Source organism: Octopus bimaculoides, chromosome 10, assembly GCF_046866305.1.
Source record: "Octopus bimaculoides isolate indiv1 chromosome 10, ASM4686630v1, whole genome shotgun sequence".
In the NCBI taxonomy this organism is placed as follows: Eukaryota; Metazoa; Mollusca; class Cephalopoda; order Octopoda; family Octopodidae; genus Octopus; species Octopus bimaculoides.
Genome location: NC_142937.1, coordinates 4,839,308 through 4,866,461, shown reverse-complemented (window position 1 = coordinate 4,866,461; position 27,154 = coordinate 4,839,308). Strand labels below are relative to the sequence as shown.

The 27,154-nt window shown below is 32.7% G+C and overlaps 1 protein-coding gene across 44 annotated transcripts in view; it reads left to right on the top strand.

Annotated features, from left to right (window-relative positions):
• Positions 1 to 27,154, top strand: part of LOC106869047 (MAGUK p55 subfamily member 7) — an 850,742-nt gene that overhangs the window by 365,559 nt on the left and 458,029 nt on the right. For 22 of the 44 annotated variants that reach the window (XM_089358312.1, XM_089358304.1, XM_089358298.1 and 19 more), the window contains one exon: positions 13,168 to 13,275. The exons of 20 other annotated variants lie outside the window; for them this stretch is intronic. In XM_089358312.1, the coding sequence (XP_089214438.1) occupies positions 13,168 to 13,275 (108 nt within the window). Of the gene's footprint in view, positions 1 to 8,085; positions 8,305 to 13,167; positions 13,276 to 27,154 lie in introns of those variants that run through there. 2 more of the 44 variants (XM_089358339.1, XM_014914559.3) reach the window with 1 other exon arrangement.

The following is a 27,154-nucleotide window of genomic DNA, read 5'->3' as shown; positions in this document are numbered from 1 at the left end:
CATTTATTTAGCACTTCCATCTTGTTTCAGAGATTTATCATATTGAATTTTTACAGAAAATTTATGTATGTGTATATATGTGTGAATGTGTGTGTGTGTGTGTGTGTGTACATATGCGTGTGTGTGTGTGTGTGTGTGTAAATGTGTGTATGCAAGTATGTAAGTGGTGAATTTTGGGAGGTTTGGCTAGAAGGTGAAAAAAGGAAAAAAATAGACAGAAAGTGGGCTTTTTTGAAGCTACATTGTATTCTTTGGTGAGCTGTCATGCTACCATCCTGGGATGGTTGAAATTGATGATAATTCAAGAAGCTAATTTTCTTTTAGTCATTGTATTTTTGTCAGTTGTCATGTTATCCAGCAGTAGTAAATAGACTCTATCAAAATTGCATTAGAAGGTTATTAAATGTGTGTGTGTGTGTGCATGTGCACACTCATGCATGTGTTGTGTGTTTCCTTAAGTGAATTTTTTTCCATTTAATTTAGTAACAGTAACGAGAACTTTTAATAAGGATTTGTCATATGTTCATAAATATTTTTTTTGTTTTTGATACATTTGGTTTAAGTAAGACTTTTTGATAAAATGTAGTTCCATTATCTTCTGGTACTTTTGAGTCGTTCTTTGGACACTTATAAAAGGGAAAGATCTTGAATATGCTATTCCCATATATTTCCAGATCCTTACTCAGTGGAATCTTGTATAATTCTCTTTGTCTGATGTTTTGTCTTTGGATTCATACATGTTGGCAAAGGGAATCGTTGGTTTTGCCAATACAATTTTCTTTGCAGTTGGGGCAGGATATGCAGCATGAGATTCTGTGTCTTACAGCTCATATCTTTAATAACTTGGAAGGAGAATCCACTTTAAATTTTATATGGGAACCAGTGTCTAAATATTTGAAGTTGTTATTGTTGTTACATGTTCCACATCTATTATCTCCACAGTCCCTCATAGAGAATTCTGAATTATTGCCTGAGGTGAATTTTGCCCTCATGAGATGTGTTTTCAGAATTTTTTAGCTGATGAAACAATAAATTTAAAAGTGCATTTTCCTTCAAAATAAATGCAGATATGAAGTGCAAGACACAGAATCTCATATACTGCATAAACTGCCCCAACTGCAAAGAAAATTGTATTGGCGAAACCAACAATTTCCTTTGCCAATCTGTAAGAATCCACAAACAACACATCAGACCAAAAGAATTATGTAAGGTTCCATCATGTATGCATCTGGAAATATATGGGAATAGCATATTCAAGATCTTTTCCCTCTAAAAATACCCAAGAGATGACCCAAAGTACTGAAGGAGAATGAAATATTTTATCAAAACATGCTTACCTAAAATTATATGTATGCAAATGAAAAAATAAATTTATGAACACATCAGAAATCCTTATTAAAATGTTCTCATTACTGTTACTAAAATAATAGGGGGAAAATTCACTTAAGTAGCCAACACACAACACACACACACATACACATAAACACACACACACACACACTCTCTCTCTCACTCTTACACACACACTCTCTCTCTCTCTCTCTCTCTCTTACACGCACACACTCTCCGTCTCTCTCTCACACACACATGCAGATGCACACACACACACATTTAACAACCTTCTGAAAAAACTTTGAAAGAGTCTATTTTCTGCATGATAAAGAGTACACTCTTTTGCTCTTTATCATGTAGAAGAGTCTATTTTCTACATGACAACTAGCAAAAACAGTACGATGACTGAAAGAAGATTGACCACTTGAATTGTTATCAATTTCAGCCATCCCAAAAATGGGTAGCATGACAACTGACCAAAGAATTCAAAACAATTTCAAAAAAGCTCCAGTTCTCTCTCTCTTTTTTTTTTCTCTTTTTTCTGTCCTTCATTTCTTCTTATCTTTTCTGACTTTCTTCTTTTTTCCGCTCTAACCCAGCCTCCAAAATTTCACCACAATCACATATTTACACACACACATACATGCAGATATATGCACACACATACATATAAACTCAAAACAACAAAGAATATTCTCTACCCAATTCAACTCCAGATTTTTTCAACTAACTACCATATATTTTCTGTACAAAAGTCATTCTTGGTGAATCTCTGAAATGAAATGAAAGCACGAAATAAATAATTATTCCAAATTCTACTTTCTTTTAATATATAAAACCTGAACTCATACTTCAAACAATCTATCTATATGTGGGTGTGTGTATGTATATATATATATATATATATATATATACACACACACATATATATACATATATTATATAAACATATATTGTATATATATATATATATATATATATATATATATATATATATATATATATATATATATACATATATATATATATATTATATATAGGTATATATATATATATATATATCAGTATATATATATATATATATATATATATATATATATACATATATATATATATATTATATTTAGGTATATATATATATATATATATCAGTATATATATATATATATATATATATATATATATCACTATATATATATATATATATATATATATATATATATATATATATATATATATATATATATATATATATATATGTATATATATATATGTATGTATGTATTATATATATCAGTATATATATATGTATATATTTATAAATAAATGTAGGGATAAGCAAGTTAGACAGATCAATATATAAAGCATACTGAATACATGAAATGCAAACAATGTATATATATATATTTACATACAAAATGGTCTTACTTACAGAGGATACAAATGATATAGAAAATTAAGGATGATGAAGAAAAGTATTACATATCCAAGAACTGTTTCTGGGGGTTTGGTGGTCTAAAATAAAGGTTGTAGATTGATTCCATCACAGGATGAGAAGAGCCTCCATCTCCAGGGAAGAGATCTTAAATTTGAGGTATTTAAGGAGAGAAGTTCAAACATGTTAAAGGAAAGAAGTTCTGTCTCTGAAATTGTTCCATTTAACACCTGAAATGTAAGACTTCTTCCTTGAAGACAGATGCTTGTCTTATCTTACGACGGAATCGATCTTCAAACGTTATTTTGGACCATTGAGCCCCCAGAAACAGCTGGTGGATTTGTAATGCTTTTCTTCAACTCCTTTAATTCTCTAAATGATTTGTATTCTGTGTAAGGCACACCTTTTGTATTTAAGCATATATACATTTTTTGTAATTCATGTATTTATTATACTTTATATATTGATCTGTCTAATTTCCTTGTCTCTACATTTGCTTCTATATCTGCTCAAGTTTAAATCTCTTGAACACTACTAAGTGTGTTCCATACAGAGAATATGTGGTTCTCATCTAACTATAATGAATAAATACATATATATGTATATATATATATATATATATATATATATATATATAGAGAGAGAGAGAGAGAGAGAGAGAGAGAGAGACAGACAGACATAGTGAGAAGTAGATAGATATACAAGTGTGTATGTGCATATGTATATATATTCATATATATATATATATATATATATATATATATATATATATATATATATATATATATATATGTATGCGTATATATATATGCATATTTATACATATATGTATATATATGGACATGTATATATATGTATATGTATGTATGTATATATATGTATATGTATATATATATATGTATTTGCATATATATGTATATATATGTATGTATATGTATATATATATACATATGTATGTATATATATATACTTTTATATATGATAAAAATAGATGAATGTATAATCTAGAACTGCTACAGTTGTTTCGTTAAGACTCTTTGTTGTGACATGAATACGGTATAGTTTGGTATGTAGTATGCATAACATTCATCATTTTACATAATATGCTACACAGCTCTCTACTCCTTAGGCTTACTAAATAATTAAGTGAGCAGTGACATGTTGATTAATCAACAGATCATCGAAATATGAAAATTGTAATCAGAATTAACAAAATTCAAGAAATGTAAAGTGGGTATGACTATAATGTGTCAATCACAGAAGTGGATAACAGAATGATGTTACAAATTAAAGAATAGTTAAAAGGTATTTCTCGTTAAACTTACCAACCTCATTCATAAAGACTGGTACTTGCAAAACATGCTGGTATACTGACAGATTGACCCTATCAAAATACATTCTAAATTGCAAATGTTATTAAAAGGGCCATTTAGTGTGTTACATTGTTTAATACCTTAAGAAGTAACATGGTTAATACATTCCAGTGTTTCTTGTTCATTTACTTAATTAATCTTGATTAAACATTGCTCAATTAATAGAATATTAGCTTAAATTAATGGAGATTCAGCTTTCGATAATTTAGGGAAAATACCTTGAGGAAAACCATATGCTACTTAATGTCAAACAAATGAGAAAGAGTGCTCAGTGCGTGTTGTAGAGAGGGTGTTTTTTTACTAAAACTAAAGCTAAGAGCTTGTCTTGCAACTCAAGTGCCACACCATTTCAATCTTCAAACAGAAACCATGTACGAGGAGGTACTGAAAAGCACCTGGCTTTAAGAGTATTGTGAAAGGCCTGGTTGGAGGCCTAATGGGGCATATGAGTTCTTTTACAGGGCTTAGAAAAACTGAAGGACCACTGCAATAAGTGTGTGAATCTGAAAGGGGAATATGTTGGATAAAATCTTAATTAACTGATCCTTGTCTATTTTCTTTTGCTCAAAGCCAGGAACTTTTCAGCACCCTCTCGTAAAACTCAAATTGCATGATAACATTTCAGCTTCAGCTTTAATAATATGTATGTGTATGTGTGTGTGAGTGTGTATGCCAGAATGGAAAACAATAGTTAAAAGATGATGATGATGAGATACATATGTATATATATCATCATCATCACACACAAACCCATTCACACACGCACACACACAGACACACACACACACACACACAAGGTACATTCCAGAAGTTTTGAGAATCTTTCTGGAGAGACACCTCCTTCAGTGTAGGATCTGATTTCAATGCATTTATTGTCGTGCTCCAGCCACTTCCTTAAGGCCCCATGGAAGTCCTCCAAAGAGAAGATTTCAAGGACCCTTGTCAGAGCTTCCTGCATCTTCTTCCATCATAGGAGGCATTGTTTGGGCAGTGGGGAGAGTGAGAGACAGTTTGGTTGCTCATCTCTATTAAGTACTTGGTTACCAGAATTGTAGACTGGTACATTGGCCTTGTTCAGGTGCTCTGAATTTTCGGGACTAAATCTCCTCCTAAATCCTCTTAACAATTCCACAAAGTACTCTTTGACTGTTTGGCCAAAAGGAACTCAATGGATGTAGATGGTGCCATCACCGTAAAAAAATGGGATCATCATGAGCTTCCCAGTGAGTGTTTTTTGCCTGGCCACTTGTGCCAACAAGAAACACATGCTTGACTCATACAAATTAATCCATAAGTAATCTAGGGTATTTCATGAGTTTCTGTAGCATTTTTGCCTAGTTTAACACAAAAATTTATTACACAACAAGCTTCTGTCTTGATTTCACTCTGACTGCACTCTGCAAGCTAGTCAGCTATGACAACAGTGTTTCATTGAGTGTGTTCAAAGTGCTGTTAAGCCATAAGCTTCAATCTAGAGTAATAAATGGCATGTCAGCTTATTATATAGATAGTAATGAGATACTAAAATATCAATAATCTTGTACAGTTATAACTACCTCTCTTAAAAAGTCTCAAAATTTCTAGAATACATCTCATATATATATCAGGTCATCCCATAAGTTCTGTCCAAATTTTGAATAAACAAAACAAATGATAGTCTGAAGGAGCAAGGTCGGGAGAATAAGGTGGATGAGGAATTTTTTCCCAACCAAGCTCTTCGATCTTGTGTGATGTGATCTTTGCAGTGTGGGGATGCGCATTGTCCTGATGAAACATCACCCCTTTTCGATTCACTAAAGTGGGTCTTTTTTTCTTCAAAGCTTGGTTCAAACTCTCTAATTGCTGACTGTAGACTTGAGCATTGGTTGTTGCATTAGGTGGTAACAACTCAAAGTGAATTACTCCTTTGCAATCCCAGAGAGAAGAACCTTTTTCCATGAAGTTCCCGTCTTGGTTGTGGTTGAGCTTTTTCCCTTTTACCAAGCCACTGTTTACGACATTTAACATTTTGATAGAAAATCCATTTTTCGTCACCAGTCACAAATCTATCCAAAAAGGGTGAAATGAGTTCACGAGAATGGAGAGAAGAGCAGTTGTCAACTCGGAATTTGTGGCTGCTTTCAAACAATTCATAAGACACCCATTTTCCAAGTTTAGGAAGCTTTCCAAGTTGTTGAAGATGACGATGAACAGTAGTATGGTTTGAACTAAGCTTTATTGCCAATTCTTCAACTGATAATGCCGGATTTTCTTCAAGTAATGCCTCAAGGAACTTATCACCAAACTCAACTGGACATCCTGTTCGATCTTCATCGTGAAGGCTGAAATCTCCACTTCTGGATTTTGCAAACCATCTTCTGCAAGTTCTTTCATTCAAGCATTCTTTCCCATAAACTGAGTGTATGTTTCGAGTTGCTTTGGCTGCAGAGTTACCATTTTTGTACTCATAAAGCATTATGTACCTGAAACACTCTTTGTGAGAAAGAGTTTTAATCAAAGAAATTTTAATTCTATAATTCTGTAAAATAATATTTAATTAGTTTAAATGTACACAAATACATAAAAATAATTTTAAATTCCATTAGACATTCTAAAATACTATTAAATTTCATTCAATTTTAAAAAAGGTAAAAACGGACAGAACTTATGGGATGACTTGATACATACATACATATACATATCAGAAAATATACTGTTCTATTATTGGTAGTATCGACAAAGAAAGTACTCCATCCAATCAATGAGCGAAAAATATTAATATACACTGGATTTCATACATTATATACATTATTTACATTTGACGGATATTTGTCTTCATCTTGTTTGTTGTTAACACAATGTTTTGGCTGATATACCCTCCAGCCTTCATCAGGTGTCTTGGGGAAATTTTGAACCTGGGCTCTCATTCCTAAGGTATTTTTCGATGATGTTGTTGTTGTTGTTGTTATTATCATTGTTGTTGTTGTTATTATTATTCAGGTCACTGCCTAGTATTGAACTCGGAATCTTGGGGTTAGTAGCCTGTGCTCTTAACCACTATGTCATATGCCAATGCATATGGCATAGTGGTTATGAGCACGGGCTACTAACCCCAAGATTCCGAGTTTGATTCCAGGCAGTGACCTGAATAATAATAAGAAGAAGAACATCAAAAAATACCTTAGGAATGAGAACCCAGGTTCGAAAATTCCCTACAACACCTGATGAAGGCTGGAGGGTATATCAGCCAAAACGTTGTGTTAACAACAAACAGGATGAGAACAAATATCCGTCAAATGTAAATGATGTACATAATTCCTACTCTCATATATAGAACTGTACTGGATTTCATGCCTTGAATAATACAATAGGTGAATGGCTGTATATTTTCATGCAATCATTCACGTTTAACATATAAATGTGACCACTCTCTGAGAAAAAGCAAGGAAAAACAAAAGAGAAAAATGAATGAAAATCGGCAGCAAGAAAAATACTGAATAAAAGGAAGGGAGAAACTAGTTGTTCCTTTGACTGCTTAGAATGAGAATTAACAATAGTTGGAGTAGCTAATTTAATGGATTCAAATTTCTGAGACTGCATTCTTAATCCAGAGTGGTAGTTGTTTTCCAGTTCAATGATAGAAACTTATCCAGATGCTTGCATTTAGTGAAACTCTCAGATATAGTGTTCAATAGATAGATGAACTTCTAAGATTTAAAATGGATATCCTTTCAGCAATACAAGGGCTGCACCTCCTTCATCCATTCAGATATGGTGTGGGTCATTTTGTGATACACCACTTGGTGTGTGGGGTATTGTTGGCCTTCAGTTCCCAGATAAAGCTCGCTCAGTGGTTTTCATGATATTTATGTGCTGGAGAGAAGACTGGTGGTTGGCATATTTTTTTTTAAATGACTTTTCCATTGACCACATGCACTTTTTGTTTTGAGTTTTACTATTTTGTAGGACTGAGGTGACCTCTGCTTCATAACCCACTGAACTACCCATCCATATGTGATCAAGTGGGCAAATATATAGGTCTCTACAGTTACATTTTAGAGTAGACATCTGATGTGACTTGGGTGTGATAATATTTTTCATGTTGGGCAGCAGCTGTATGAAAGTTTCACTGAATGCCCATTAATAATTTTCCTATGGCTATCCAAGAAATGCTTATCTAATAAGGTAAGGAATATTCTACCTACATTTGTCTTAACATTCCGAGAGAAAGTGGGCAGGGGCTGGTAAAAACCATATAATCTTCTTTGGTCTATTTTTTAAGCTTCATACATTTTATGATGTGGGAATTAGTTATCTTCTCTTTGAAGCCCGTTAACCAAGCATTCTATCATCAATTTTGTTTTGTTTTGCAAGGAATTGAGCTTCATCCTTAATGTCTTTATATCTGACTATGTTAGCTTTCTAATATTTAGTGGAGATACTAACTCTTTATATTAGATATACTAAAAGCTATATTCCCTTCCCACAACATTGATCTATACTGTGACAATGGATTAGGCATATCTCATGATTATGACAGACATACACTTGATAAAGTTTGGAAAAATCTCATATCTACTCGCAACAAATGAGGCCTCAAAATCACGGCAACCACGAACCTCCTTAAAGTCACTTTCTTAAATGCTTCCCAAAACCTAAACTTATGTGCTTACAAATCCTTGCATTAGCTGAATAAACAGTCTTTCCACCCCTTATAGTTAATATCAGTAATAGGATATCAAATGTCACCTCCTCTAAGGAAATATTCAATAAGAAAACCACTGACAAAAATAATGCACCGGCTAACAGTGTCTTGAAAAAGAAGATAGAATACATGCCTATCATAAAAATTATGAAGCCTAAAAATGGACCTAGGAAGATTGCAAGCTTTTCCATTTTCTCTTTGAATGTTGAGATAAACATTGTTAGATAATTCCTTGATAGACAAGTGTTTTCTAGATAGCCATAGGATTAAGAACATTTTTGACAAATACACAGTGAAAGTTTCTTACAACTGCTACTCTGATATGAAAAATATTATTACATATAAACCACATTAAATGCCTCCTCAAAAATGTAATTGTAGAGATCTAGACGCTTGCTCACTCGACTAGGTATGGATCATTAGCTCAGTTGTCTACAAAGCAGAGCTCACTTTCATTCTTCAAAATGATAAAACTTAAAAGAAAAAGGATATTGGTTTATGAGAAAGTGACTTTAAAAAAATGACATGCCAACCATGAGTCTTCTTTTCAACTCATAGATAAAAAGGAAACCACTAAATTAGCTAGTAATAACTTCGACCTAAAGGCCCAAAATATTCCACACACCATCAAGTGAATCATTGTAGAATAATAACAGGTCAAGAAGGTTCAGGCTTTGTATAGCTGAAAGAACTCATATTTTTTAAAATCCAATCTTCTGAATTCTAGATCTGAAAATTTTGTTAAATGCAAGCATCTAGATAAGTTTTCATTGTCAAACTGGAAACGCCATCCTTTCTGAATTAAACATGTAGCCTCACAAAATTTAACCTTTTCCCCATGAAATTAACTATTCTAACCACTGTTAATTCCCATTCTAAAGGACAAAGGGGAGACAAATCTTCCATACTTTTTTTTGTTGCTTTCATTTTTCGTTTTTCCCCCACTTGTTCTTTCTTGCTTTTTCTTAGAGCACAGCCAAGTTTGTATTTTGAACCTGAAAGATATGCTAGAAAATAAACAGCACATTATGCAACTATTGTATTATCTGAGGCATGAAACTTATAACTCATATTTTAAACCTGTCTCTGTGTGTGTATACATACATTCATACATACACACACACACACACACACACACATACATATATATATATATATATATATATATATATATATATATATACACGTGTTAATATATATTTGTGTGGGTGTGTAGATAAAAAGATAGTTATATGAGTAAAGAGCATCCTTGGGTTTTGAATATTACAATGCTTAAATGAATCATTTTCTAATTGAAAGGCCAAACTTATTTTTCCTTAATCTTATTCTTGTTGTGTGCTTAAACTGCACAACCCACCGCAGTTCTGTGTGCCTTGAGCACATGCAATATTTTGTTTTGGTTTTTGTATGGAAAGTATTGTGTGTAATATTTGTGCATTGTCTAGTGGTGCTGTTTTCAGTATATTTTTTCCTTATTTGTAAGTTCTAAGATTTTGTTTATTTGTTTGTCTACATCTTTTTTAAACATTCTTAGGGATGTTACTATTATTGAGATTGTTCATATTTTCAGTCCCCACATTCTGGTTATCTGTACTTCCAGATTTTTACATTTGGATAATTTCATTATTATTATTATTATTATTATTATTATTATTATTAATAAAGTTACCTCAATCTTTCTAAAATATTATTATTATCATCATCATCATCATCATTATTATTATTATAATTATTATTGCCGTGTAGGTGGTGGAATGGCAGAATTGTTAGAGAATAAGACTACATACCTTGCAGTAATTGTTGTGGCTCTAAACATTCAGCATTCAAAATCTTACCAAAATCCTTCTGCTATTTATAAAGTATCAGTCTGGTGCTGATGTGAGCATAATTGATTAACACCTGTCACAAAATTTAATCACTGTATGCCTATATTTAAAATTATCATTATCATTGTCACATCACTAAAGACTTGCTATTTCAATTTGGTTGTGACATATGAATGGAACAGTCTTCTATTAATTCCCTGAATTTATTCATTTAACTGTAATTATACTGCATAGAATAAAAGCAGTGGTTATTATTTTCTGTTTTCCTAATGTAATATAGAGACACTACAAATGCAAAGAATCAACAGTGTCAATCAAAATGAGAGGTTGATTTGGAAATTACATATATATATATATATATATATATATATATATATATATATATATATATATATATATATATGATATTATTGATAATGAAACAGAAACGATATATTAGATTCTAAGATTTTTAATAGAAAATGACATTCAACATTGAATGGACTATAGCAAGACAGAAAAGAAAAACAGAACTGCTGCTCAGACCCAAGTCATCTCTCTCTCTTTCTCTTTCTCTCTCTCTCTCTCTCTCTCTCTCTCTTTCTTGCTCTCTCTCTCTCTCTCTCTCTCTCTCTCTTGCTGAGAGATCACATTATCAATAACCCTGTAAAGTGACTGCCATACCATCACCTATCATTTGTTTTATGCTATTTTAACTGTAATATTACTCAAACTCTGCAAGATAAGTCGTCAGTCACTCGGAATAGTCTATCTGCTAGCATTAAGCAAGGGAGAAATTATTTTGTGGATATAAGATTAAACTGGTTAAAGATGCAGAAACAAATTATAGTATCTGTTTTGAACATTTCTAGAATAACCATTTCTGCAACCATAAAGTCACTGGTTAATTGTCATAAAGATATAAAACAATATAGTTAAAGAAACAAAATGTCTCACTATCATGTTTCTTGAATAACCTATCTTGCAAGTGCTAAGTGACTAATGAATTAGCTGGTGGAGATAAAATACTACAGTTAAAATAACAGTTATAAATTATAGTTTTACTTTAGGTGGGTGATATTTCATGCACTTGGTAATATAATTAGTCATAAAGTCACCCAGCAAGTGATAGGTACATGATTCAAGCCCTATCAGTGTGCCTGTTTATCTATTCTACCACAAAATATGGCTCATAATGTTTGATAAAAAGTGTTTGTTTGGAAACATGCTACAGAGATTTAGGGTACACCTTAATTTCATACTTTTTTAACACAGGTAAGAGATGATCATCAGGGACTGACATCCTGGGTAATATTCAGATGTGGAAATGTGAACAATTAAATCCTGTATAATGAGATGATATTATTGCCAATAAATATGCTTTCCAACAAAATAGAAATTTCACTGAGAATATTTTGTGGGAGGAAAAAAATGAAATATAAATTCCAATTCATCTAGTTTCAGCATTGTAATTATTGATAAAATGAGATTTCTGGCATTTTAGTTTGTGCTGATTACAAATACATTTGTATTAAAAATCACAATGAGCATTTTAGTAGGAGTTTGAAAATTTATATCTCCATCTATATATACTATTTTATAATGTAATATACACATACATAAAACACATTTCCATATATATACATACATACATATATATATATATATATATATATATATATATATATATATATATATATATATATATATATATATATACACACATATATATATATATAAACATGCATACCTTATATATAGATTTGTGTCTGTTGCATGTGTGTGTGTATGTGTTTATATATCATGTATGCATATGTGTGTGCTTGTGCATGTGCATATCTAATATATAATGTGTATATATATATATATATATATATATATATATATATATATATGTGTATGTATATGTATGTATGCACACATGCATGCATATACATACAGGTACACACACACATATATATGAACAAAAATGTGTATGTGTGCATGTCATTATAATATTCATATCTTAAATTATAATGTTGTGTAACATATCTCTTAATTCAGGTATGGTTACTCATTGTGTTGAAATCATTTTAACAGTTGCATATTTAGCACTGCATATCTTTCCAAACTAATTCACTCACATTAACATACATGTGCATGTGTGTATGTATGTGCATGTGTGTTTGTATATATATGTATGTTTATACACACGCAGGTGTGTATGTATATATATATATATATATATATATATATATATATACACACACATATATATATATATATATATATATATTATATATATATGCATATGAGTACGCACACATACATACATTATTCTACAATTATACGTATCAAATTTTCATGTCCTTAAATGCCGTCAGATTGGGGATATTTAGATTTGTTCAATAATTCTTACAGAAGTTTGATATTGTATGTCTCTGTCTTGAAGTCTGTGATGATCAAATCCTTGAATTATTTCTCCTCCCTGTCCTGTTGGATTTTTTTATCTGGCTAATAGTTGCCTGACTGAGTTCATGTTTATACTCTGTCATGCAGACTGATACACTCGACATGCAGAATACCACAGAGTCAAATGCCCCTATGTCAAACGGGCCTCCATTAAATGCTTCCATGGACTTCTCAGAGACAAGTAGTGCGAGCTCTGTAAGTAGACTAGAAATTTTCTAAAACTTTTATCCTCTGGTTGTCTGTTAAATATTATCCTTGTTGTGTGATTTGCAACAAATCTGTTCAGTCAAGTCATATATATATTTTCTTTTAATCCCAATCTGGTGCTGTATTATTATTATTATTATTATTATTATTATTATTATTATTATTATTATTATTATTATTAATATTATTATTATTATTTTACATATTTTTGCTTGCTTTTTGTTTTGTTTTCCACATGAAACGAACTCAAAAAAAAATCAGTGTTATTTCTGTCTGTAATGAAGTTGATCAATGTATGGCAAAATCAAATATTTTCAGAATTTTCAGTATTTTGGGAGAACAAAACGATTTCCTTCTGTGTGTGTGTGTGTTCGTGTGCATGTGTGTGTATGCGTGTGTATATATTTATGTGTGTATGTGTTTATTGTATGTAAAAATTAAAGTTTGTGCATATTACACCTTGGAGACTGACTTTTGCACTCTTCAAGGTAAAATTCAAGTACATGTATATGATGTAACTTAAGGGAGAAGCAATCTGATTCACTTTTTGATACAGTAAGCTCACATTTCATTCTGCCTCTGCTAATGAGTTTCACATCAGAAGACATGTTTCCACCAAATAAAATGCAATTAGATATAGTAAAAGTTTTTAGAAATTTTACAGTATGATAGATATATATAAGATATATAAACTATTATGTAAAATTTCTAAAGCATATGTACACACACTAAACACAAAAGACGAAGACAGGTGGTGTAGACAACAAACAGATGTATTAGTATAACGCTTAGGAACTGAAAAAGTCTTTAACATTTCGAGCCTATGCTCTTCCACAGAAAGGAACACAGAAAGAAACAAGAGAGAAACAAGCAGATGCATATATGTATATATATATATATATATACATATACACACACACACAAATATATATATATATATACACAGAAATATATATGTATATACACCCACAAATATATGTACATTTATACACACAAATACACACACACACATATAGACAGACCTAAAACTATATACAAAGATAAGTGTCTGCATAAATGTTAAAAATGCGAAGGCAATGATCAAAAAGAAAAAAGACAGCAAACAAGACTCAAGTTTTAACAAATATCCTATTAGTTTAATTACTTTCTTACTTGGCTTATTACCTCTCATCTATGTTTTTTTTTTTTCCTTTTTCATCCTCTTTTCCTCATTTGCATTCTTTTAATTTCTTCTACCTTTACTCCACATGAATTACTGGGATCTCAAATGTTGAGGCTAACTTCATGTCCTTTTAATTGTTAAACTAGTTAAACTAATGCAATATTTGCTAAAACTTATCCCTCTTCTGTTGAATTTTTTCTTTATATTATCGTTTCTGCTCATTGCTTTCAGAGGGGTACACGTGTGTGTGTGTGTGTGTGTGTGTATCGAGAGAGAGATGTATTTATATCTATCTATCTATCTATCTATCTATATATATATATATATATATATATATATATATATATATATATATATATATATATATATATATATATATATATATATGTATATATACATACACACACACTCACAAATCTATAATTACACATTATTGAAGGCTTAAGAAGTTTGCATGCCAGCCACATGGTTCCAGGTTTCACCCTTAGCCACTGTCTTCTGCTGTGATCATGGGTCAACCATATGCTTCTGGACATATTTGGTTGACAAACTAAATGAATCCCCTTCTGTGTATGTGTCTTTGTGTGTGTGTATAGTTAGGTTATATCCTGTTAAGAACGTACAGTATAAAGCTCATCCACCTTCAGATTTTACCCACTGCTATCCAATACTAGTACCATACTTCCAGCCAGGTTTGCATTAGGGCTTCTGTAGTGTTGTAGAGAGTGAATGGATAATTGAATAAGTTGGAATTAACAAGAAGTACAGTGGAACATTTGTTTGTAATCTCTACAATTGTTTCCACACAACATTACTCTCCAGGTTTTCAGATATTTGGTTATGTAACTGCATGAGCGTATGTATGTAAAGTCGTAGTGGTGTATATTCAGGTACATATGCATATATGTATAGATGAGAGCATGTATGTCTACATATATGGTATGCCGATCTATATAGGATAATGTAAGTTCATCAACTGAATGACCGGTGAGTTCTTGAAGGTCAACCATTGGCAATTGCATGGCTAACTAAACATACAGAATGAATTAGCAGTACAAAGAAATAGATTGGTACTCCCTTCTGCCACATACAGCCATGAGAGAGAGAAAGAATGTGGCCAAAGCCGAAATTTTGAGTTTACAGAACACTGAAACAATATTTGTTTATCACCTGATGAAATACAAAATCTCATAATGCAAGGAAATGGTTATATAGCCAAACATCTGAGAACTTGGAGAACAGTGTAGTGTGGAAACAACTGTAGTGATTACAAATAAATGTTCCTTTGTGCTCCTTCTTGTTCACTCCAACTTAATCAATTATATATGTGTGTGTGTGTATGACAGGTTCTTTTTTCTGTATGCCGAATCTTCTCACAAAGTTTTGGTTGACAGAGGTCAAGAGTTCAAGGTATTTCCCAAGGTGGAATGCAATGAGACTCAACCTAAAACCATGTAACTGGGAAAGAAACTTATAAAACACACTGCCTCACCTTTGCTTATGCACAGTCATCCGGTTTCACCAGTCCTCAGTCAAATCGTCCAACCCATGCTAGCATGGAAAGCGGACGTTAAACGATGATGATGATGAATGATGATGATATAATATAATATAATATAATATAATGTAGGATAAAATCTTTATAAGAATTTATCAAGTAGTCAGCGTGAAAAAACCCCATAAGGAAAAAAAACTCATCGTTTTTTTCCCATAAATATATATAATTTATATCAGGGCATTAACTATATAGTAATGCCTCACGCTTAGAGGGACTAAATAAGTCATAAACTACCAAAAAATAAGCAACATATTTACCGAAAGCGAGGGAATGCAACTTTCAAAAATTAATCTCCTAAAAACATTTAACTTGATAAATTCTTATAAAGATGTTATCCTATATATTATAAATAATTAGAATATATTCAGTGCTGAATATTATTCTGTATAAGCACGTGTTACTGAGATGCAACCGGATAAATTCTAACCTCTTTCACGGATATATAATGATGAACAGAAGTCATCGTACTATGTTGGGTACATCGTGGTATGTTGATTTTTGTTTATTTTTTATGTGTCTCGACCATACGTGTACTGATGAACAAAAGATGCAGCTTACTTCACAGTTTTTGCTGTATTAATTGAGAAACCAGTGGTTTGCCGTTAAGTTAAATGTTTTTAGGAGATTAATTTTGAAAGTTGCATTCCCTCGCTTTCGGTAAATATGTTGCTTATTTTTTGGTAGTTTTTGACTTATTTAGTCCCTCTAAGCGTGAGGCATTACTATATAGTTAATGCCCTTATATAAATTATATATATATATATATATATATATATATATACATATATATATATATATATATATATATATATATATATATATATATATATATACATATATATATATATATATATATATATATATATATATATATATATATATATACATATATACATTCATGACCACAGCCACTTGGCGGAGTGCCACTTGGCTGAAACACATAAATAAATAAATAAATAAATATATATACATATATATATATATATATATATATATATATATATATATGTATATATATATATACATTCATATATATACATATACATGGCGATTTATCATACAATTATGGAGAAAATTAAAGTTATGTAATATGCATTCAATATACCTTTTTATATACAATATTACTACTTCCATTTTTTTCATTCACAGTCAAAGACACACACACACATATGTATGTATATGTGTGTATATATATATATATAAATATATATATGTGGAGGCGCAATGACCCAGTGGTTAAGGCAGTGGACTCGCAATCAAAGGATCGCGGTTTTGATTCCCAGACCGAGCGTTGTGAGTGTTTATTGAGCGAAAACACCTAAAGCTCCACGAGGCTCCAGCAGGGGATGGTGGCGAACCCTGCTGTACTCTTCCACCACAACTTTCTCTCACTCTTACATCCTGTTGTGCCTGTAATTCAAAGGGTCAGCCTTGTCACACTGTGTCACGCTGAATATCCCCGAGAACTACGTTAAGGGTACACGTGTCTGTGGAGTGCTCAGCCACTTGCACGTTCACTTCACGAGCAGGCTGTTCCGTTGATTGGCTCAACTTGAACCCTCGGCGTCGTAAGCGACGGAGTGCCAACAACAAAATATATGTATATATATATATATATATATATATATATATATATATATATATATATATATAAACTCTTAAATATACTCAAATACCCAAAATTTCAAGGAGTTCCTGCCTTAAAAACAGGAACTAGACCACAGTTATTTTGTGTTCTTTGCTACATTGGTTTCTATTAACCCATTTATTCTATCAGAAGAATTTTTATTCATTAAAATAGAAGAAATACACATAATTATATATATATATATATGTATGTATGTATGTATGTATGTGTATATATATGTATATATATATATATGTATATATATGTGTGTGTGTGTGTGTGTATATATATGTGTATATATTATGTGTATATATATGTGTATATATACGTGTATATGTGTGTATATATGTGTATATATGTGTGTATATATATATATATATATATATATATATATATATATATATATATATATATATATATAAATATGTATGTATGCTTGTATATATGTATATATACACACACACACACACACACACACACACACACACACACATGTATGGTCATGCAAAAGGTAATGCGAGATTGGTATAGATAGTTTCCCAGTAGAGCTTAGGTAAATTCAAAGCTTAGACACAATCTCCTACCTCTAAGGTGGGTAGCTCTGTTGTAGGAAATGAGCAATAAGGACAATCTACAGTAAGTGGGTGTACCAGTACAAATGACAGAAACCAGTTGGTGTAAGGAAAATTTACATGGAAAATTGTTTATACGAATTCATGTGTAATGTAGTCAAGTCTCCTTACAGCTGTTTTGGATAAATAATGACTGGTGCATATTGCGTAATAATACATATATTATGTAATAACATCCAATAGTATTGTAGATGAATGGATTGGCATGGATTTTTAAAGATCTGTGATGTGAATTCATGTTATATTAATCAGTTGTATCTGGTAAATAGCTATTTGTTGGAGTCCTCTCTTGTAAATATCGTGATTTCATTTCACGGATCTCTAAAAATCTAGTTTAATCCCTGTGCATATATACATATATATATGTGTGTGTGTGTATCATAACTATGTATAATAATAACCAGTAAAGGAGATGGCTGGTTTGTTGAGTGATTAATCCACACTTTACACGTTATAAATAAATGTAAGAAAGGGAGTAAAAAAGACAAATAGAGAGTGTTAACATAAGTGGTGCAGAAAGTCTTATAACTTCCAGCAAAAATTCTTTCTCCATATAAAAATTTTGCAGAAATAGATTTTTGATGATGTAGATTACAATTATGTTAACAAAATTTAGAAAAATAGTAATATATACTATTACTAAGTAATAATAATATACTAAGTAATAGTAATAGAGAGTATACAAATATGAAATTTGTTTTATGTTTTCAGGTAATAAGTATTTTTTTCATGAAAATTATTATTCATTCATCGTTTTGTATAAGCATCAAGAAATTTGATGAATGTTAAATTATAATTATATTTCTTGATACTATCCATGAGGACAAAATTATACTTCTAAAATTACCAGTTACTTTATGGGTAACACTCTAATATTCACACATACACACACATAGGCATTAATCTGCCAACCGGTGGCATTGCAGTCAATATGCCATGTGGTGCATCTTTGTTTTGCAGTGCTTCTCTCCTGTTTGTCAATTTTTGCTATGGCCGAAACAAAAGAACAGCGTACTTCCATGAAATTCTGTTTTCTGCAGGGAAAAATGGTGACTAAAACAGTTATCATGCTTCAAACAGCTTACAAGGATGCTGCTATGAGTGAAACACAAGCTTACAAACGATTTTTACGTTTTTGGAATGATCACATGTCACTTGATGACCAACCTCATTCAGGGAAACCATCAACCTTCCACATGAATGAAAACATCACAAAAATTCATGAGCTGATCTTGGAGGACCGTCGCTGAACAATTGACGAACTTGTTGATATGATGGTGTCTCCTGGAGCACTCCTGCCAACGAAGTTTGAGCAAATGAAAACTGTTGCAGCAAAATGTGTGCCTCGCTTGCTCATGGAAGATCAAAAACAATTATGACTGAATGCATGTCATGAACAGAAAGAATAGTTGGAAGTTGATTCAGAAAGCTGGTGCTATGGCTACAGCCCAGAAATGAAGCAGCAGTCAAGTCAATGGAAACATTCAATATCACCACACTCCAAAAAAGTACATCAAGTGAAGTCCAGTGTCAAGACAATGCTGATTTGTTTCATGGAATTCCTTTGATGTGAAAGGAATTGTCCACATGGAATTTGTTCCTCCTGGTCAAATTGTTAAGCAGACATTTTACTTTGCAGTTCTGAAGCATTTGCCAGATGCAGTGAGATGAAAACACCCCGACCTGTAGCAAAGTGTAAAGTTGTGGTTTCATCACGACACTGCACTGCACACACCGTCTTGAGTGCGAGACAGTTTTTCGGCCAAAAAAGGCATGACCCCACTTACACCGATCTTGCTGCCTGTGACTTTTTTTATGTTCCCCCCGAATGAAAATAGTCCTTAAAAGAAAATGTATTGCAAATGTAGAAGAAGTGACGGAAAAAAGAATGTTGGGGTCGTTAAAAGGCTTCACTTCGCAAGAGTTCCAGGACTGCTTCAATCAGTGGAAAACACATTTGGACCAATACATTGCTACAAATGGAGAATACTTTGAAGGTGGTAAAAGTGTAAAACATGTAAAACTAAGTGAATAAAATCATATTGCAAAATTCTGGTTTCTTTTGGGTACTCCCTCATATGTGTGTGTGTATATATATATATATATATATATATATATATATATATATATATATATATATATATATATATATATATATGTATATATATATATATATATATAATATATATATATATACACACATATCTCTCTGTATATATATCATATATATATCACAATGTACCATATATATATATGATATATACATATATATATAAGATACAGACAGGCATTCGTTTTGTGGTATATATATATATATATATATATATATATATATATATATATATATATGGGGAAGATTTTCTATGCCCTTCCTGTCACCATTCCTCATCTGTTTCCAGGCAAGATAATATTTTCCCTAGGTTAAACATACTTTTTGCAGGAAATGTTGAAAATGAATGACATCACTTGTATTACCTTGACACACATTTGTATGAAAGTTTTCTGTATATCTCCAGGCCAACTAAAAATTTGAGAGTAGATTTGAAAAATAGAAATTGAAACAATCTCGGCAAATATATACATGCACACATACATACATACTACATACATACATACACACATACATACATACATACATACATGCATATATATATTTATACATACACACATACACACACAAATATATATATATATATATATATATATATATATATATATATATATATATATATATATATATAAGTAGGCATGGCTATGGCTGTATGGTAAGAATCTTGCTTCCTGACCAAATTGCTCTGGGTTCAGTCCCACTGTGTGGCACCTTAAGTAAATATCTTCTACTATAGCCTCTGGCTGATCAAAGCCTTGTGAACGGATTTGGCAGACAGAAACTGAAAGAATCTCTCGTGTGTGTGTCTTTGTATCTCTGATGACCCCCATCACCCTATGACAACCAGTACTGGTGTGTTTATGTCTTGTAACTTAGCTGTTTGGCACAAGAGACCAATAGAATGAGTATCAGTCTTTAAAAAGTAAGTATTGGGGTGGGGGATCAACACATTTGACGAAAAAAAATTCTTCAATGTGGTGTTCCAGTATGGCCACAGTCTGACGACCAAAACAAGTAAAAGATAAAAGATATATATATATATATATATATATATATATATATATATATATATATATATATATATATATATACATATATTGATCTTTCTACATGTAGTTGAATAAAAATTTGAGTTAAAACTTTGTAGTACGCTGTGCAAAGTTCATCCACAGGTATTGGCTGCTGAATGAGAATACTCCTGTCAAATGTGAAATTCCATAGTATCTGTAGAGTTTATACAAAGAAATTAATAAGATATTCTATATCACTATCAGTACAGTTTTTTCCATTCATCATCACACGTGTAGTATATTGGTGAGATGATAATTATTACCATCCATCAAAGGTGTAAAATGTGTTTCTTCAGGTGAGTATTTTGATCATATGATTAGCTGGGAGTATCAGAATTTGAGACAAATCCAAGATGGCTTCCAGTTGTTAGGCCTCTATTGCTCAGCTGAGGATGCAAGGTGTTATTATTGAAGAGGTGACATCAGTTGTTTTCTTTATTCTTCGTTTCATTTGCTCAGACAGGATGTTGGAAATGAGTTGTTGCACAAGTGGAGGCCTAACAACTTGAAGCCATTTTAAATTTGTTTCAATTTTCGATACCCTTCTCTGGATATCTGATGAGGTGGGTTTGCCAAACTGATATTAAAAAGCAGAAGGGCACAAAAACAATACAAGGACTGTTTGAAAAATCCCTTTGGCACCTGTCACATCAACCATCACCAGTAGTCTACCCCCGCTGAAGACCATGACACCTAACATCTCACCATCAACAATGCTGTCAGCTCCTTTGCAAAGAAACCTGCCAGGCCACTATCAAGGACAAAAGTTACAGGCGGAAGAACTGCAACACAAACAATGTTATCAAATTCTGAACAGACCTTCAATTTCAGCCATTATAGCCATATCTACCTGTCCCACATTGTGCTTGTTAGCCACAAGTATGCCTGCAGTCAACCCTTCATAATCTTTGTTCACAAAGCCAAGCAAAGAAATAGAAGATATATAAATATATCTTGTATTTTTTGCTTGTACAGTATACTAATGCTTTGTTATATATTTAATGTACTGATCTACTTACAGAAGTTATTCATTGCAATGTACATGTGTAATGGCTTGTTACTAGCCATCATTTAATATATAGTACCCGTACTGGACGTATCCTCATCATAGACTCACAGAGTATAATAAAGGAAGTAATATTGTATATGTTATCAAATCTAAATTAACCCCTGTAAATTTTTGTACTTTTAATCATTCAAAAATATGTGGAAATATATCATAAAAATTAGAAAAATGTGTCAATATTTGGTTAATTATTTAAACTTGATTTATATTTTACCATAAAAATGTTTTTTAATTATTGCATATGTTGGATCCAAATTAAGTAGAGATGTGAATTTTTATACTTTTAATTACTCAAAAATATAAGAGGGAAATACATTTTATGAACAGTAGATAACGAATTAGAAAAGTGGTCAGTATTTGTGTAATGATATAATCTTGGTTCATATTTTACAATGAAGTAAGTTTATTTATTCTTTGTTGTTCTTTCATATTTTCTGCACAATGGTATAGAGAAAAAATGTTTAAAATCTGGTTGCTGAATTCCTATACATTTATCTAAATGCTCACTGAGTCTTTTTTTTCCAGAGCTCAGATCTTGTATCTGTTGTCATGCATTTTCTCAGTGACATGCCTGTTTGGTCAACACAGTTTTTAGTACACCCACATTTTATAACATAAATTAAGTTTTTAAAATGCATGAAAGTTATTTTTCATTTTAAAAATTTTCCCATTTTTAAGCAAAACTCAGAACTGTGAAAACTAAAACAAGAACAAATGTTTTACTATGCATCTCAATTCACAGTCTGAAGAAAACAGGCCTTTAGTTTGATGAAGCAAAATTCACTGTTGTTAAAACGTGAGTCTAGACTGAGGAGAATTTGAGTAAAACATAAAATGATAAAAAAAAAACAGCCTCCACATTCGTTGAAAATGCTTTTAACAAGTACCCAGCTACCTACCAATATTACAAAAATCCAGCATTTAGAAAATGTGGAAGATCAAATTATGGATTTTGTATCAATATATTTGAAAGCTGCAAGTTCCATTTCAAAAATGGGCAAATTTTTCAATTAAGACATAACTTTTCAATCCTTTTGGAAAACTTAATGTCATAAGTGTGATAAAAATTGCATTGGTCAAACCAGCATGTCATGCACGAAAGGTATGATGGTTCATAGACAGCAAATAATCCAGACACTAGAACAGTTCAATTCAGTGAGTGTTTAGATAGATGTGCAGCAACTCAGCAACCAAATTTTAACCTTTTTCCTCTATTTTAATGTGCAGAAAATATGACAGAACCACAACGAATTAATAAAGAAGCATATTCTATAGCAAAATGCAAACAAGTTTAAATCATTAATCAAATGCAGACACTTACTTCTAATTCATTTTCTAGTATCCACTTCATATATTTTCCCTTAAATGATTAAGCATACTGACATTGATAAAGGTGAATTTGGGTTTAATAACACATACCATATTTCTTGCCTTGTTACCTTGTGAGTCTATGATGTGGCTACTTCCATTAAAGGACTATATATTAAATAAAGGCTATTTGGAAAACTTTATACATGTTCATTGTTGTAAGAATATTTTCTGTAAGATTTGAAGTCGGTTTGAAATTATTTATTTTGATGTATTTTTATAATTATGAATGCCAAAGAGTTTAATAAGACATTTTGAAAACATATAATTGCAATAATATTCTTCGGGATCAATTCACTGCAACATAAACAGAAAAATACATTTTCTTCTTTATTCTTTTTCTATATCTCTTCACCTGAGTGGAATATTTTTAGCATACATTTTATAGATACATGCATGAGATATGTGTGTGTGTGTGTGTATACATATATAAAAGTATGTATGAATGTCTGTGTGTTTAATTCCCAGCACTGCTTGGCAACTGATGTTTGTTTACATCTCTACTACTTAGCATTTCAGCAAAGAAACCAATGGAGTTAAAAACACACTTTGCAAAAGACCTGGGGTTGATTTTTTCGAGAAAAACCCCTTAAAGCAGTATCTTTGCATCTTGCATAACTACATTTATTTATATATATATATATATATATATATATATATATATATATATATATATATATATATATATAGGGTGAAGTATATTTGCCACTTAAATGTGGCTGACCCCTAAGGGTGGATGTTACTGTTGCTTTTAGCCACAGTAACATCCACCCTTAGGGGTCAGCAACATTTAAGTGGCAAATATACTTCACCTTGTCGTGCAGTTACTGTTAATACCTCGTTCAGAGATTTAACATTGATTATATATATATATATATATATATATATTTTTTTTTTTATTTATTTATGTGTTTCAGCCAAGTGGCTGCGGTCATGCTGGTGCACCACCGTGATTTTCATGTTCCTTGCATGGCTCTTCTCCCTCACCTGACATGGTCCAATCAAGAGTTTTGATGGCACATCTGGTGTATAAGAGAATTTGACACAGCTGCCTAAACTGCGTCTCATTACGAGCATTGGTTCGTCTGGTATCGTGGAGAGGAAAGCGTCAAGTTTTGTCTTGAAGACCTCCGCATCCATGTCTTGCATGTCTCTCAAATGTTTTGGCAGGGCATTGAAGAGCTGAGGTCCTCTGAAACCGAGGCTGCTGCAGTATCTCGTTCTTATGTGAGATGCAGTGGAAGGTACCTTTGGCACCATGCAGTGGCGACCCGTGCGGGCATTCCTGTAGTACCTGATACCAAAGTTTGGCACCAGTCCTTCCAGTATTTTCCATATGTATATTATTACATATCTCTCCCGCCTGCGCTCCAGCGAGTAGAGACCTAGTGCCTTCAGTCGCTCCCTGTAGTTCATTTGTTGGACTGTGGCGATCTTTTTTGTATAGTGCCGCTGAATTGCCTCGAGTTCTGCTGTCCGCTTAACACTGTGTGGTGACCACAACTGAGAGCAATAGTCTAGGCGGCTCAGAACAAATGTCTTCCATAGAATCAACATGAATTTTTGATCCCTTGTACGGAAAGTCCTCAGTATCCACCCTGCCAGTTGTCTGCACTTTGCTGTCAACTTGACAATGTGCATGTGAAATGATGCATCACTACACATGTTGATGCCCAGATCTCTTACTGTTTGTGGTTCTGGGATTGCAGTACCTCCAGGCCCTGTGTATGCCAGTTGGGAGGTACTTGTGGTCTTGTAGCGCAGTACTTGAAATTTTTTGGCATTGAACTGCATATTATTTTGCTCTGCCCACTCATATATTGCATTTAGGTCATTCTGCAGGCTTACAATATTATCAGGATTCTTTATTGCCTGAGATATCTTTGTGTCATCAGCATAGCTAGTGACAGTGGCTCTCCGAGTGACCGTGGGCATGTCCAGAAGGGCCACTCTGAACAGTAGTGGCCCCAGAACAGTTCCCTGTGGAACACCGCTCAATATTTGTGTTTCCCTAGATAGTTCTCCATTGGCTGCAACTGTCTGACTTCTACCATTCAGGAAGTCATGCAGCCACTCTCCTAATTTACCAGCTATGCCAAGGTTTCGCAGCTTGTGACATATCAAGCCATGATCAACTTTGTCAAAGGCTTTTGCAAAGTCAAGATATATCACATCAACATTTGAATGGTCAAGTAGCTGCTTCAGGACCCAGTCATAATGCTGCAAGAGCTGTGTGAGGCAGCTTCTACCTGGACGGAAACCATGCTGGGTCTCATTCAGCAAGTCATTTTCTTCTAGGAACGCAATCAATCTCCTTCTGACAATTCGTTCCATGACTTTGCTAATATGTGAAGTCAGAGAGATGGGCCTGTAGTTCCCAGCCTCTGCTCTGCTTCCACCTTTATGGATAGGACATATGGTGCCTTCCTTCAGCTTTTTGGGAAGTTTACCATTTGCAAGGAAACTCTGGAAGAGTATCCGGAGTGGTCCTGCTAATTCTTGTTTACACGACTTTAAGAGGACAGCTGGGAAACCATCAGGGCCAGTTGCCGAATTTGAGCTCATTTCATTTATGGCAGCTATCACATCTTCCTCTTCAATGTCGATGTAGGTAATGGATGCAGTCCCCTTCTGCTGAGTGCTATTGTCAAAGAAATCAGCTGGGTTCTTTATCTGCATGTGACTCAGAGGAGAGGTGAAGACACTCTTGAATTGTGTACTGAGCACTTCACTTATCCATGTGGGATCTGCAGTCAGTGAGCCATTAGGCAGGAACAGGGGTCCTATCTTATACTGCAACCGTAGCAGTCTCCTTTGCAAATCTATAGAAAGCCTTGGGGTTTGTTTTTATGCTTTCTACTGCTCTCTTTTCCTTCTCTGCTTTCTCCTTTTCATGGGAGAGTTTAATTTTGTTTTCTATTTCTAACAGTGTTAGTTTTAATTTAGCCCTTTTCCTATCCTCCAGTTCTCTATTTAACTGGTTTGAGACCTTTGTTCTGTGTCTCATAAGGATTTTCCTGTCTCTAGGAATTCTATTGGCATGTTTGCTGGTCTTTCTATATGGCACGTATTTGGTGCATATGTCTTGTATGGTTGACATAAAATGACTTAGTTTGAGGTCATTGTCTTGTATAGAAAGGCTGTCATGCCAGTTTTGATTTCGAATCTCTCTGCGAATTGACTTCCAGTCCGCCCCGTGGAAATTCAGGTTGGATATTGCTTGAGTCCTCCTGGTGGGGTGGGTGTCAGTGGGTTGTCTAGGACCATACATAGT